The 16,896-nt window shown below is 44.7% G+C and overlaps 1 protein-coding gene across 7 annotated transcripts in view; it reads right to left on the bottom strand.

The window, feature by feature from the left end:
- SEMA6A (semaphorin 6A) overlaps window positions 1-16,896 on the bottom strand; it is a 327,645-nt gene that overhangs the window by 177,236 nt on the left and 133,513 nt on the right. For all 7 annotated transcript variants that reach the window (XM_075324986.1, XM_075324988.1, XM_075324987.1 and 4 more), the window contains exon 4: window positions 306-366. In XM_075324986.1, coding sequence (XP_075181101.1) covers window positions 306-366 — 61 coding nt within the window. The remainder of the gene's footprint in view (window positions 1-305; window positions 367-16,896) is intronic.

Below are 16,896 nucleotides of genomic sequence, written 5' to 3'. Positions count from 1 at the left end.
CATGCACGCGGCCTGTACGGGGCATGTCTAGTTCTCATGTGGTGTCTGATCCTTACAGTATTCATTAGGAAATGCCAAATTCCATATGGAACTGAGAAAAAAAAACATACATATGCCATGACATGATATTAGAGGCATATAGCGGTTCAGTAGACCCCATCTCTACAGAACAAGAATATGGTTGATTAAATAAAACCGGTTTTATTATAAAGAGTGCAACTTTTTGCTAGAATTAGGGCATCTAATAGTCTTTCTGGGTCTGTACTGTGAGTATTTCAGAGTTAAGACACATGAACATTACTCACTTTACTGAAGTAGATTTCTTCTGTGTGCGACGTGTCAAGGTCTATTGTGTAGATGTGGTCCCTGGAAATGAAGGAACATTTTTAATATGATACCAATTATATTTTAGTAAGACAAATATTAATATTCATTGTAGGATACTAAAATTATAACCAGTCATAGAAGCCAAATCACATTGTAATGTATAATAAATTGTATAATAAATCTGTAAAATTAATCTCTGATAGATTTCCTAACCATTATGGGCAGAGGAGTAACTTGCAGCTTGTAGATTCAAAAAATGAGAAATTTCCAATTACGCCCCCACTGATCAAAAATCATTAAAGAAGCACTCCCGCAAGAATGCTTTCTTCTTAATATATTGAAGTCATGATATTATAGAGCACTGTGTACTTTCAATTGCCTTTTTGCCCTTTTAGCCAGTAAATTCTTCTGTTTTTCATTAGGTTTAGGACATCACATGATTAAAGGGGTTATCCAGCTTCTTTGACTTTTTTTTTTTATTACCCTATGGGGCTACATTGGGGCAGGTAAGTAGATAGAGACCACTTACCTGCCCTGCTGTCAGCCCCTCTCCCCCGGCTCAGAGTGGTCATGTGACCGCTCCTGCCGCGATTTTGCTGCTTCCGGTCATTTCATGTCAACATGGGCAGGACCATGTTGACATGCAAATGTGGAACAGCATGTCGCCTCCCTGCTGGGCTGTACAGTGCGAAGAGTCCCCGCCCCCTTCCCTGCACCCTCCCACACATTCCCCCGCACCTCTGTTACTCTCCAGTAACCTCCCCCTGCACTGCTGTGGGGTCCGTGACCTGGGGGCGGGGCCTGGCGGCAGCTGCCGTGGTGTCAGCTCCAGCACCGGGCCCCTGCTCAGGATCACACATTCAAATATACCGGCATCACAGATCACCGATGCCGGTACATTTGAAAGTGCTGATGAGAAGCATCACTGTCCCTCCCGCTGTCTGTGCTCTCTTCAGCACAGTGGTGACGTCAGAGCACAGACAGCGCGCGAACGTGCAGGAGCGGCGGGGACCGAGGACGGGTGAGTATGTATTCCTTACATGTGTTCCCGATGGGGATGGGGATGGGGGGCGGGCGGTGCAGAGCCATATGTGTGCGTGTGCAGAGCCATATGTGTGCGTGTGCAGAGCCATATGTGTGCGTGTGCAGAGCCATATGTGTGCAGAGCCATATGTGTGCTTGTGCAGAGCCATATGTGTGCATGTGCGGTGCAGAGCCATATGTGTGCGTGTGCGGTGCAGAGCCATATGTGTGCGTGTGCGGTGCAGAGCCATATGTGTGCGTGTGCAGAGCCATATGTGTGCGGTACAGAGCCATATGTGTGCGTGTGCAGAGCCATATGTGTGCGGTACAGAGCCATATGTGTGCGTGTGCGGTGCAGAGCCATATGTGTGCGTGTGCGGTACAGAGCCATATGTGTGCGTGTGCGGTGCAGAGCCATATGTGTGCGTGTGCGGTGCAGAGCCATATGTGTGCGTGTGCGGTGCAGAGCCATATTTGTGCGTGTGCGGTGCAGAGCCATATGTGTGCGTGTGCGGTACAGAGCCATATGTGTGCGCGTGCGGTGCAGAGCCATATGTGTGCGTGTGCGGTGCAGAGCCATATGTGTGCGTGTGCGGTACAGAGCCATATGTGTGCGTGTGCGGTACAGAGCCATATGTGTGCGTGTGCGGTGCAGAGCCATATGTGTGCGTGTGCGGTGCAGAGCCATATGTGTGCGTGTGCGGTGCAGAGCCATATGTGTGCGTGTGCGGTACAGAGCCATATGTGTGCGTGTGCGGTACAGAGCCATATGTGTGCGTGTGCGGTACAGAGCCATATGTGTGCGTGTGCGGTGCAGAGCCATATGTGTGCGTGTGCAGAGCCATAAGTGTGCGGTGCAGAGCCATATGTGTGCATGTGCAGAGCCATATGTGTGCGGTACAGAGCCATATGTGTGTGTGCGGTGCAGAGCCATATGTGTGCGTGTGCGGTGCAGAGCCATATGTGTGCGTGCGGTGCAGAGCCATATGTGTGCGTGTGCGGTACAGAGCCATATGTGTGCGTGTGCGGTACAGAGCCATATGTGTGCGCGTGCGGTACAGAGCCATATGTGTGCGCGTGCGGTGCAGAGCCATATGTGTGCGTGTGCGGTACAGAGCCATATGTGTGCGTGTGCGGTACAGAGCCATATGTGTGCGTGTGCGGTGCAGAGCCATATGTGTGCGTGTGCGGTGCAGAGCCATATGTGTGCGTGTGCGGTGCAGAGCCATATGTGTGCGTGTGCAGAGCCATATGTGTGCGGTGCAGAGCCATATGTGTGCATGTGCAGAGCCATATGTGTGCGGTACAGAGCCATATGTGTGTGTGCGGTGCAGAGCCCTATGTGTGCATGTGCGGTGCAGAGCCATATGTGTGCGTGCGGTGCAGAGCCATATGTGTGCGTGTGCGGTACAGAGCCATATGTGTGCGTGTGCGGTACAGAGCCATATGTGTGCGGTGCAGAGCCATATGTGTGCGTGTGCGGTGCACAGCCCGATGTGGGGCTGTTATTTGCAATGCTGTAGTGATAATAGGTCAGGTGCTGGGGCAGAATATACTGACAGGGAATGTGCGTGCAGGGGGCGGGCAGGGGGGGGAGGCGTGACACTGGGGTGGTGCTGGACACTGAGGCTGGGTGGTGACAGCTCTGACTGAGGTTCTGCACAGGAAGTGGTCATGTTTGCTGGATCTGAATGTAAACAAGAAGCTGCAGAGAATAAAGGGTGAATTCAAGAGGAACAAAAGTTAGAAAACAAAAAATAACAATGTAGGTGTGATTTATATGACAATACAGCACAGATTAGCTTAACAAAAATTTTTGAGTTTATGTCGGATAACTCCTTTAAATATTGAGATTTACCTTGCCGTTGGTTTCCGGGCTTACATGCATTGGCCAATTCATAAATTAAAAATCTCATTTTTTCATATAGCAGTAATGCAGTACCAGAGTTCCCTTATACATTGATGGCATTTAGTGTGCGGCTGTATCCATTTTGTATTTGCTAGGTTTTCAGCTGGCACCTATACACACTTGTAGGATGTGTGGGTCAGTTTTTTTTTAAATACGGTAATCACATGATTAAAAACTGACTAGCTAAATCCTTCTAAGCTCTATTTAGAGACAGGAAGTCTGTTTTCCCTGCATGAGTAATCAGTACAAAGTCCTTGGCAGGGAAAAGAGGGAGCAGCTGGGTCAGGAGTAGAAGAGAGTGATGACTCTTGCAGGGAAAAGAGACTTCCTATTTTTACATAGAGCAGAGAAAAGAGAAGAATTAACTGAGTAGAAAGACAAAATGAGCAATTGTAAGTACACAGTGCTATATAATGTGATGATTGCAATATATAATATCAACTTTGATGTGAGTGCTTCTTTAATAGTGTTTTTCTTTTGAAATAGGCTCCCCTAGGCTTCAGGAACTGGGTGTGGCTATAACCCAAATACCTACTTTAGTTTACACTCTCTAATTATGGGGACTAAACTCAAGTGGACAAAACCAAATCTAATGAAATTACAAATTAATAAAAAGAAGACCTATAGCTTGAAACAACCACAACCATCTTTTTTTTAGGAGGAAATGGATTGCTGAGGATATTGTAAAGATCAATAATCTTGGCAAGTGTCACTATTTCTTCAAAGAGAACCACACCAGGCTCTGTTCATGTCGCGGATGTCCTAGCATTAGTACAAAACGTATTTTCATATGCTCAGAAACATGCCTAGTCACTGATAGCTAACTAGTCTAGGTGAACCATGCAAAAGATTTGCTGTACAAAAAAAAAGCCCATTCCGTCTATGATAGAAAGGTTTCACAACACTCTGTGCATTATAGAAAAAAAAGCTGGAAGACAAATAACACACAATTAGGGTCTTATTAGATGACACCAGGGTGAAAAAAAACTCTCTTAGGCTATGTGCGCACTAGAGCTTTTTACCCGCGGATTTACCCGCGGATTTGCCGCGGAAATTTCTTGAGAAATGTCTGCAATCTTTGTGCAGACATTTCCCAGCAAATTCTATGGAAAAAAAAAATAGCTGTGCGCACTGGTGCGGATTTTTCTCAAGAAATTTCCGCGAGAAGAATTTCTCGAGAAACTTTCTTGAGAAAATGAACATGTCCATTATTTCCGCAGGTACCCTGCGGATTTCGGCAGTACAGCCTGCAGAAATCCGCAGGGAACCACCCGCGGGAAAATCGCGGCAATTCCGCGGCTATTCCGCGGCTAATCCGCGGAAAATCCGCGGCAAATCCGCATGCGGATTTGGTGCGGATTTTTTCCGGAGGTCCGGAAATCTTTCACTCCCAGAAGTTTCTCGAGAAATTTTCTTGAGAAACTTCACATTTCTAGTGCGCACATAGCCTAAGGGAGCTCACATTCAGCAGTTGTGTGAGTCACAACTTACTGTTAGGAACCTGAAAGCCTTGACTGCTGCGGCTCCACATGGAGAAGAGGATGACCATTGGATGGTAAGGAAGATGCCGTGGTGACATGAAGATGAAAAAAGCCCTGTGGGTTTAAGCAGTGATTTTTTTTCAATGTGTTTCGGAGACAAACCTCTCTCTTTCCTCAGGAACAATTACATGCTATTGTAAGAAGAGGGGTTTCTCTCAAACGCATTGAAATAAAAATCACTGCTAATACCCAGTGGGCTTTTTTCATCTTCACGGCAGCGCATCTTCCAGTCTATACAACGGTCACACTGTCACTATGGACCGGTCAGAGTGTCCATAGTGACCCCTGTGCACTGCCCAAAAGTTATAGTAATGGGCAAATTAAAATCAGAACTGGACTACGAAGATGGCACCAAAATGCACTAATGTAATAAGTTTATACCTAATGACTGGTGTCCTAAACGACGCCTGATCAGCTGCTATTTTGCTGATTGGTCCTCATTTAATTGCCTATTTGCATAGACAAAGCGCACTGAGCACCCTGGAATAGATTATTATGTGCACTCGGACTGCCGCTGTTCTAGGACAATGCGCTACCGAGCATGATGATCTTTTGAGCAGCACAAAACATCATTTAATGTGATGACTGATTGATTGTTGGGTAATTGGCTGCCAGTTTATACTGACAGATAATCGTGAAACGAGAATTTTTCGGAATGCACATTCACGATAATCTTTAAGCGTAACTGCACCTTAAGGAATATTCTGCTAGGAAATCTTGATTCCTGGCATTCATATTGATGTTACTTTGATATCCATCACCTGCCTAAACATTGTTGCAAACCAGTTACACCCTTTCATGACAAGAGTATTCCCTATTAGTAGTAGCATCCAGGGCCAGATTTACACATTTGTACACCCTAGGCCAGAACACATAATTCTGTGCCCTCTCCCCCAGTGTTACTCACTGCTCTTTAGTCTTTAGTCTCACCCGCACAGCGTCTTCTGTAACATCTAGAAGTTATGGTGGTAGTGAAGATAAAAGCAGAAAGCCAGTGCTGCACTCACATTTCCCCCTCCCACAGCGTCTACCACCCAGGATGGTTAGCATAATCAGAAGTGACAGTGATGCAAAAAACTGTAGTAACTGCAGCACTGCCCCTTGTGATTGAGCCTGTGACTTAGAAAGACAGCGCAAGCAGTAGAGATGGGTTACGTACATGTACTGATCAATTTATTTAATGTATATTGATATAAATTTAAAAAACAGCATTTTATATGGACTTTTCAAAATAATACTGAAATATCTGTAAATGTTTGGTTGTTTTTTGTTCTGTATAAACGCCCCTCTGACTCCTGCGCTCCAGGCCATGGTCTAGGTTAGCCTTATGGGAAATCTGGCCTTGGTGGCATCTTTCAGCAGGATATTGTACCTGCCAGGCTATCACGCTCCTTGTACTGTTCCTAATCTATTTTTACAAAGAGTTCAGTGTAGTCTTGGCTTGTAACTTCCCCAGACCTCAATCTGATCGGACATCTGTGGAGATAAAACGTCTGCTGCTAATTTCTTGGTGCCAAATCCCAGAGGACACCATTAGAGGTCTTGCGCAGTCCTTATAACATAAGTAAAGGTGGTGTCACACACAGCGACAATGACGTCGCTGCTACGTCACCATTTTCTGTGACGTTGCAGCAACGTCCTGTCGCTGTCGCTGTGTGTGACATCCAGCAACGAGCTGGCCCCTGCTGTGAGGTTGCCGCTCGTTGCTGAATGTCCAGCTTCATTTTTTGGTCGTCGCTCTCCCGCTGTGACGCACAGATCGCTGTGTGTGACAGCGAGAGAGCGACGAAATGAAGCGAGCAGGGAGCAGGAGCCGGCATCTGGCAGCTGCGGTAAGCTATAACCAAGGTAAACATCGGGTAACCAAGGTGGTTACCTGATATTTACCTTCGTTACCAGCCTCCGCCGCTTTCACGGTGCCAGTGCCGGCTCCTGCTCTCTGCACATGTAGCTGCAGTACACATCGTGTAATTAACCTGATGTGTACTGTAGCTAGGAGAGTAGGGAGCCAGCGCTAAGCAGTGTGCGCGGCTCCCTGCTCTGTGCACATGTAGCTGCAGGACACATCGTGTAATTAACCCGATGTGTACTGTAGCTAGGAGAGCAGGGAGCCAGCGCTCAGTGTGTGCGGCTCCCTGCTCTCTGCACATGTTGCAGCACTGTCGTTATGATCGCTGCTTCGGCTGCTGTTTGACAGCTAAGTAGCGATCATAACAGCGACTTACAAGGTCGCTGCTACATCACAGAAAATGGTGATGTAACAGCGACGTCGTTGTCGCTGTCGTTTAGTGTGACCCCAGCTTTAGGTGTATTATTTCAGGAATGTTTAAAAGGACTAGAAGTAGTATAACTACAAACATAAAATAGTATGTGAATAAAATAAGGGAAAATGTCCAGTTTTAAATAATATATAAATATCTTCTTCACATCTATAGCTCAAATATATTTATCAAAATGTAAGTAATATTTTATGACTTTCTCAGCCTAGTATCCTGCAGTTTGGTGATTTAGCCCTAGATCTGATGAAAGATTTGGCCACTCATGTCCTCTTGTATCTGGAATGGTCATTAGTAGATCATGTGTTTGATCTAAGCCTGAACAAATAATTACTTGGAACCTTTTTTCAACTTTTACTTAATAATCTTGACTTAATAAGGCAGTAATATAGCCCCACTGAGATCAATGAGAAGATGCTATTACATTCATACATGAAGGCGATTCATTTATCTGTGAAGCCAAAATTCAGATGAAATAGTTTTCGATGACAAGCTGGTAGTTCAGAAAACTCCATTTATGCATGACCTCATAGTAACTTTTTCTGTAAGGATATTGAATAAATTGCAAAACTGGCATGAAACAGGTTAATAGGGAGCATCTGGGAGCAGAGCTAGTAAACCATTTACATTTATACCACGTGCCAAATAACTAGAAATGAGTTGAGGATTTCCAACAACTACTTAACGCTTGTGGCTAAATTCTTTTGTAATTAGGTTCTGTTGTCTGCCAAATGTTGCAATATGGGGTGTTCTGGATTTGCTAAAGAGAAGAACTTCTGTTTGCTTCCTAGGAGCTGGACGCTGCACTTTATCTTGCGGTTCACTTTAATGGCTAAAGCACAGTCTAGGTCATTAGAAGAATAACATTAGCTTTCAACTTAATTTGCTGTGCCCGTTTTGTTCTTCTGCAGAGAAATGCTGCAACACAATAGACAAAATAATCAGGCTGATCATTTTTAGCTAAAGTAGTATTAGTGGACACCCCCCATGTTGTCTGGGCTGCGCCTTTCCAGTCTTAATTTACGGCTTTCATTTTTGTCCTTGCATTGTGGATGATTGAACCCCATTAGAAATCAGTCACAAAGCAGCAGTATAGGTCTACACACATGGATACCTAAAAATTGCCAAGGAATCCTCATTAATGTGGCTGCATTGAGAAGACCTGAAAACCTTTCTGCTTGGTTTGCTCTCTCATATTGCTAGGTTTAGTCTATGACATAAGCAGTCCCGTTTAAAGGAAACCTAATAACAGTATAATTGCACTTCCCACCTCTGCTAACACAGAGAGAAGTCTCCATTCCTCATACAACTCACTGGTTTACCAACTAGAGTCTTTTCCGTTCTAAACAAAAAACACTTTGTTTTACCCAAACACCGAGTTCCATAAATTGTACATAATAAACCAGCATTTAATTCCGCTACTTTAGCACAAACAGAGACCAAAAATCTCCTTCTCACACCTCTGCTCAGCATTGCCAAATTTAGTTACCATGACATAGACTTGCTCGAGCAGACTATTCTCCCGTGCTCCTGGCTATTTGTGACCCATGACCACCAATATAATGTATGTCTACACGAGTTGTGCCGCAACAGCTGCGGAATGAACAACTCTGAGGATTCCTGAAGGGTGTGAATCTTTTCACAAGTGCTCCTGTGCATAGTGGGAAAGCTTCCAGGATTTCAGGCTAGGTGGGAGCTTGTGTCAGTGACATTACAACAATGTCTTTACATTACAAAAGTCTGCTGATAGGTTCTCTTTAATAAAAATAATACAAGTTAAAAAAGAAAAAAAACGTCCTAGCCTCCTGGGTTTATTTACGAGAATTTTATCTTTGTGTATATTCACCATTATCTTTGTGAAAGTGAGCACAATGTAAAAAAAATGAAAATCATTAATGTAGTAATCATCCAGGCTTACTGATCTAGGACAATGCTCAAATATGGCAGAGAACCAGTCTGATATATCTTCTAACCTGGCATGCCGTATTCTTATTCAATATGTCAACCCCCTATAGAGGAGATCTAGCTGACAACCACTAAAAGCTATGGCTATATGGTGGCCAAGTGACATTAAAAGGAACCTGTCACCAGATTTTTCCCTTTAATCTGAGTCCATCAGGGCCAGCGTCAGCACCCGGTCAAATGCCGGGGCCCTGGGCTGCCGGGGGGCCCACTCATGGTGGCAGGAGTGGTGTACCGCTACTCAGGTGGGCCCGTTGCCCACGCTGTCACCGGCCTGCCCCCCGCCGAGTATCACGATTTCAATTGTATCGGCATCGAAGTTGCTGATACAATTGAAAGCAATTATGAGAGAGGGAGCAGTGCGCTCGCTCTCATCATTCTCCCCGTTGTGACTGTTGACGCTCTGACAGCTCTGCAGCAGAGCGCGGTGATGTCAACACTGTGCACCTGCAGTGGGGTCAGAGCCACAGCAGTGGACACGCCGAGGAGACCGGAGCAGCGGGGGAACGAGGAAAAGTGAGTGTGTATTAATCATTGTGGCCAGACAACTATAGGGGCTATATAATACATGAAGGTGCCTAATGCTATCTGGGTCTGCACTGTGCTATATGCGGGCTGTATACGACATGAGAGTGCCTAATGCAATAAGGGTCTGCATTGTGCTATATGGGGTGTGCTTAATGTTATATTGGGGTTGCATAGTGCCATAAGGGTGCTGCATAGTGCCATATGGGGCTGCATAGTGCCATAAGGGGGCTGCATAATGCCATATTGGGGCTGCATAGTGCCATATGGGAGCTGCATAATGCCATATGGGGGCTGCGTAGTGCCATATGGGAGCTGCATAATGCCATATGGGGGCTGCATAATGCCATATGGGGTTGCATAGTGCAATATGGGGGCTGCATAATGCTACATGGGGGCTACTTAATACTATATGGAGGACTATGGGGGCTTTATAAAACTACATAGAGGAATATGGGGGCTGCATACTACTATATCCCCAGAGCTGTATGTTCCCTCCAACCCGGTGCTGTATACCTTCTCAGAGTTGTATGTCCCCCCCACCCCAGAGCTATATACCCCTAGAGCTGCATGTAAACCCCCACCTCAGAGCTGTTTGTCTCCCCACTCCAGAGCCACTGCCCCCTCTAGAGCTGTATGCCCCCCATTGCTGTATACCCCTTTCCTCAGTAATATGTATGCCTGAAGGTTTCATGGGCTTTTTGTATGAACTCTGAGCTTTAGTTAATTCAATAGATTTTTTATTAGATTTAGGCCAGGTGATTGGCTGGGTCATTTCTCTGATTGCCATTGAGAGTTTCCTTGGTTGTGTGTTTGGGATCATGGTCATGTGAATAGCATCTTTAGAAATATATTTGACTAAGAAAATTGGTTACTTGTTCAATACTTATTTCACCTGCTGTATATGGATAATTTGCAGGTAAATAGTGTGCGGATTCAGGGAGAAAATAAAATTCATGTCCTCCCTGTAGCCAATTCCTTTCAGTCATGAGGACGATCATAGAATAGTAACAGTTCCCACTCTCTACACAGTGTACTTGCAGTAAGTACTCCCTGGCACTCTGCTTGACAGCCTTCTCTGCACACATACAATGTACAGTGTATAGTGTGCCATCAATCAAAGATCGCATCACAGGTGCGGAGAAGAGGGAGGGAGCACTTTCTCCCCATCTCCTCCACTGTTTGTCTCTGCGTATATCGCACTGCACTTGGATGACATTCGAGTGCACTGCGATGTTTCACATACTCCCATAGACTTGAATGGGGGTGCGTGAGCCGAGACTCGCTGCCAAATGCAGCATGCTGTTATTCATTCCGCATGCCGCTATGGCATGAGAAATCAATCGCGGATGGACACTGGCCCATAGTTTTGCACTAAAATGAGATCAATCCGATGTTTGCTTACCATATCCTTAGCCTTAAGCGGGCTTCACACGAGACGAGTTATCGTGCGATGCATCGTCGGGGTCACGGTTTTCGTGACGCACATCCAGCATCGCTTGTGACGTCGTTTCATGTGAGACCTCCGAGCGACGCAGAATCGCTCACAAATCGTGAGTCATGTACTCGTCGCTTATTTTTAAAAAATTGTTTATTTGAAATGGTGCCGGTTGTTCATCGTACCCGGGGCAGCACATATCGCTCCGTGTGACACCCCGGGAACGATGAACACAGCTTACCTGCGTCCTGCGGCTCCTGCCGGCAGTGCGGAAGGAAGGAGGTGGGCGAAATGTTTACGTCCCGCTCATCTCCGCCTCTCCGCTTCTATTAGCCGGCCGCTATGTGACGTCGCTGTGATGCCGAACGTCCCTCCCCCTTCAGGAAGTGAAGCCCACAGCGAGGTCGCTCAGCAGGTAAGTGCGTGTGACGGCGGATTAACGACTTTGTGCGCCAAGGGCAACTAATTGCCCGTGACGCACAAACGACGGGGGCGTGTACGATTGCTACGATACGATAGATCGTACCATGTGACGCCCGCATTAGACTCACACATTATGAAAATAGTGATCTATATTGATCTAATGTGAAAGACCTATTCTGCATGGGTGACATGCTAAATACAGGTAAAATATATCTTTGTACCGTGTTAGCCAGTAGAGATAAAAAAAGTTTGTTTAAAAGAACTGAGAGTCCTCAGTAGTTGATGTTGATACCTTTTAATGGCTATCTGAAAAGATGGTAATAATAGCAAGCTTTCGAGACTACTCAGGTCTCTTCATCAGGCATGGTATAACACAAAATCTGAAGAGTCACATATTTATGCACAACAGGACATAGAATACTACAGTAAAAAAAAACAAAACAAGTTATATGAAGCAAAACTATCACTATGGAAAGGGGGCAAACTATTGTGGCCATAAATATTGTTGTAGTTCATAGATAAGCAGTGTGAAAGTTTTATTGTCCTCTGATTGGGGTGTCTGGTCCCGGCTGTGATGCCCACAGATGCTCTGAGGAACACATTTCTTAACTGATGTAAAAAGACATAAATCCATGTGACACATTCATTCCTGCTCTGAATGTGTGAAAGGTCATTATAAGTTTGTATTCCCAGACTCTCCTGTCTCTTTGGGACTTGAAATTCCCTTTCAATACCAGCAATTTCATGTCCATGATGCTGTGGTCGGGGTTACAAAAATGTTTGGCCACAGGTAGATTCATCCTTTTTTCTCTAATTGTGTGGCGGTGAGAATTCATCCTTGTCCTGAGCTGTTGTCCTGTCTCCCCTACATACAGACCCCCAGTTGGACATTTGGTACATATAATCAAGTACACCATATTAATTGTGGTGCAGCTGAAGGTTCCTGGGATCTTTTATCTTGTCCGTTGTCAATATAAATGGACAGGTCTTACATTTTTTTCTGGTTGCAGGGAAATGTTCCTGTTGTTGTTGCAGGGAGCTTCTGACAATGATGCTTCTTAGATTCGGGGGCTGCCTAAAACACAGAAGTGGGGGGGTCTGGAAAAATAGATTTTAATCAGGCATCTTTTTGCAGTAATGGTTGTAGTTTCCATGCAGTTCCCCTTAACACCTCCAGATTTGGATTGTAGGTGATTACAAGAGGTACCCGGTTGTTTTCTTCTTTAGTTTTATAATGTAGGAGATGGTTTCTTGATATTCTGGTGGCTCTTCCAATCTGGTTTTCAATTGTTCTTGGGTGGTAGCCTTGATTTAGAAACGTCTTTCTGAGGTCCTCAAGGTGATTGTCTCTATCTGTAGTGTTGGAGCATATCCGATTGCACCTGATGGACTGGCTGTATACAATAGAGTTTTTTATGTGTTTTGGATGAAAACTGTCCCATTTCAGGTATGTTGGACGGTCAATTGGCTTCTTGTACAGGGATGTCTCTATTTCATTGTTCCATAGTTTAATGATGGTGTCCAAAAAGTTGATTTCAGTGCAGGAGTAGTTGAGTGTTAGCAGCGCTATTGCAGTCCCCTTATCCCCATCACATGACCTCCATGACCTCTGAAATCTGGTGATGTCACGTCAACTTCCCGATGACCTGACATCACCCAGCTCAGCCCCAGTCTTCGTGAGTGACTGGGCTGTGGGCGTAGTTTTACTTCTCATCACAGCCCAGCATCTTGGGCACTCTCTCCATCGCTGCAGAGCGCCGCAAGCAGGAGCGATGCTGGGCTGTGACGAGCAGTGAAACTCCACCCACAGCCCACTCACTGGAAGTTGGCGTGACATCACTGGATGTCAGAGGTCACGGAGACTGGGGATCACGCGATGGGGATGAGCGGACTGCATAGAATCGCTCAGAGGTACTATTGCCAACACAAGGTATTTGAGAAAAGTCTTGTTTCTGAACGTTATATCGATGTGGCCAGTAATGCTAAGTAGTGAACCACCCCTTTAATGTACAAAAAATGTAGAATTTACTTTAGATGAAAAAGGAAAACTCCAGGAAAGATAAGAAATTTAGTCTTAGATTAGACATGCCTGGAAGGAGAGACATTTTATGATATACTAGCTGTACTACTCGGCTTCGCCCAGGTTAATAACTGCTGTTAACAAAATAGAATGTATTAACAAAAATCTATTCTGCACACAAAAACCACAAAACAAATAGATAGAAATGTAATTATTAAAAGGCAAAAACTAAGCTAATAGAAGCATTTCACAACATATATTTCAACACCACAGATATTCCACACAGATTTAACTAAATTGGCCAAGTAATGTGCTCTGTCTGTCTCTTTCCAGATCTGTCTCTTTCCCTGTCTGTCTCTTTCCCCGTCTGTCTTTTTCCAGGTCTGTCTCTTTCCAGGTCTGTCTCTTTCCAGGTCTGTCTCTTTCCAGGTCTGTCTCTTTCCAGGTCTGTCTCTTTCCAGGTCTGCCTCTTTCCTCGTCTGCCTCTTTCCTCGTCTGCCTCTTTCCTCGTCTGCCTCTTTCCTCGTCTGTCTCTTTCCCCGTCTGTCTCTTTCCCCATCTGTGTCTTTCCCCATCTGTCTCTTTCCCCATCTGTCTCTTTCCCCGTCTGTCTCTTTTCCCGTCTGCCTCTGTCTGTCTCTTTCCCCATCTGTTTCTTTCCCCGTCTGTCTCTTTCCCCATCTGTCTCTTTCCCTGTCTGTCTCTTTCCCCGTCTGTCTCTTTCCCCGTCTGTCTCTTTCCCCGTCTGTCTCTTTCCCCGTCTGTCTCTTTTCCCGTCTGTCTCTTTCCCCGTCTGTCTCTTTCCCCGTCTGTCTCTTTCCCCGTGTCTCTTTCCCCATCTGTCTCTTTCCCCGTCTGTCTCTTTCCCCGTCTGTCTCTTTCCCCATCTGCCTGTCTCTGCCTGTCTCTTTCTTTGTCTGTCTCTAGCTCTCTGTTTCTTTCCCCATCTGTCTCTTTCCAGGTCTGTCTCTTTCCCAGGTCTATCTCTTTCCCCGTCTGTCTCCCCATCTCTTTGTCTGTGTCTTTTCCTGTCTGTCTCTTTCCTTGCTGCCTGTCTTTGTCTGTCTCTATTTCTCTGTCTCTTTCCCCGTCTGTCTCTATCAAGGTCTGTGTCTTTCCCCATCTATCTTTGACTGTCTCTCTGGCTGTCTCCTCCTTCCCTGTCTCTGTCCCTGTCTGCATGTCTGTCTGTCTCTTTCCCCATCTGTCTCTTTTCAGGTCTTTCTCTGTCTGTCACTTTCCCCATCTGTCTCTGTCTGTCTCTTTCACCGTTTGTCTCTGTCTGTCTCTTTCCCTGTCTGTCTCTGTCTGTCTCTCTCTGTCTGTCTCTTTCTGTCTCTCTCTATCCGTCTCCCCACCGACATCTTATTACTTCGCATATAAGCTTCTTATACTATGAATGTCTTTTGTTCCTATAGCAACCACTCACAGCTCCTACTAATAACCTGTAGTTCCAGGCTCCATTTACTTCAATGGAGGCATGTTTTTTGGAAAGTAACTGTAAAGCGTGGGGTTAAATTTTCCTGTCAAAGCATAGTCTATGACATTCCCTGGGTCACATGAGGTGTCTGTGCAAAATTTTATGATTGTAAATGTGACGGTGCGGATACACTTTTTGTTTCACTTTTTCCCCATTATGTAGATAGGAGCCAAATTGATTGGTAAATTGGGATGCGCGGGGTTAAAATTTTGCCTCACAACATAGCCTATGACGCTCTCGGGGTCCAGACGTGTGAGTGTGCAAAATTTTGTGGCTGTAGCTGCGACGGTGCAGATGCCAATCCCGGACATACATACACACACACACACACACACACACACACACACATACACACACGCACATTCAGCTTTATATATTAGATGTATGTCAACAAGGAAAGCTGCATTAAAATATTTTTATGGCAGATCATTGGACACTTTAAGAGACGCGATATATTAGTAATGTATTAACATTATTTTCGTGCTCGAACTAATATTTAAGCCTAGAAGCTAACATAGATTTCACCATTATTATTTTATCTCACTTGAGTGAAGATTTTCTTTAGGAAAAAAGAAAAAAAACAATAAATGAATGCATGGCCATGATTGACATGAACATTCGGCTGGTAAATAATCATCTATAAATTACATTCAAAGGACGATAATTAGAACAAACCCATATCTCCGCATTTATTCCAGTCTGCTAACACAAGACGAGCGAATCTTATCGCCTCTATTGTCTGCTATGGTAATTACCCAGGTCCTTTTAACTGGTACAGAATTCTGCAATGGAAGTAGTAAAAGCATCGAGATGAAACCGTACACTGTGATAATGAGAAGAATATCACGCCAGTCAAAGGTCTAAAGCTCACGGTAATTAAAAGGAGATAGATACTCCAGCACTGATGTCACAGTGATGGGGATGATCTGTGCACATCTCTCACACCTTGTAATGGAAAACCAAAAAAGTTGTCAACAGTAAAGGCCTGGAATAGTTAATCAGAAGATATCTCCGTGTAACCTATGTCTGCTGTAGTATAATGAGGTACCCTAAGCCGCACGAGGTCTATCAGTTCTCATCCACACATTCCTGGACAGTGTTAGACAAACAATGGCCGTTCTGTAATAACCCATGAGATTTTTTTTCCTTACAATAACAAGTCATTAGGAATCAACACAAGTGAGTAAATGAAAAGAAGTAGCAGGCAATTGTATATTTTTTCCTCCTTTATACATGAATCCTCCAGCAGTAACACAGCATGCCTATTATGTAAGCAATATCCAACACCGTACACTTTTAATGAGGTTTTAAGACATTATATTCAATGGCTATGTTGTAATAAACTAGACGTTAAAAGGAACCTGTCACAGTGAACAGTGAACATGTGGACAGCATGAAATAGAGCTGGAGGAGATGAACGGATTGATATATTGGTTTCTGGGAAAAGATTCAGTAGGACTTGTAATTTATTATTTGAAATGTCTCCTCACTTTAAGCTTAGGAGTCCTGTGCGTCGTCCTGATAAGTAATTGATAATAATCTATGAATTCATAAAAAAGGCCATCAATCACTTATTATGAGTTGACCAACCCATGACTCCTATACCCAGAATGGGGAAGACATTCCAATAGAAACTTTTTCCACAAACCTAAAGTCTGTCGATCTCTTTAGCTCCTTCTGCTCCATAACATGATTCCCTATATTGTACAGGATTTCCAATCTTATTTAAAGGTAAAATGTAGCTTAATAAAGCACTATTAACCTGCAGATATAGGGTTACCCTCCAGGGTTAATGGTGATCTGACGTCATGAAAGCCCAGCTGCCAGGAGGAAATGATCTTTATTCCTCACAGCAGCCTCAGACTTTCAGTCATAGGGGCGCGACCGTGATTTCAGTCACTGCACAATGCATAGCGAATGGCAGCTGTAACCGCCTTGGCACTGACTGACAGTAAGCCATGCATTGCATCAG

The sequence above is a fragment of the Anomaloglossus baeobatrachus genome, chromosome 1 (genome assembly GCF_048569485.1).
Source record: "Anomaloglossus baeobatrachus isolate aAnoBae1 chromosome 1, aAnoBae1.hap1, whole genome shotgun sequence".
Classification (NCBI taxonomy): Eukaryota; Metazoa; Chordata; class Amphibia; order Anura; family Aromobatidae; genus Anomaloglossus; species Anomaloglossus baeobatrachus.
The sequence above is the reverse complement of the archived record's forward strand: the minus strand, read 5'-3'. Positions and strand labels throughout refer to the sequence as shown.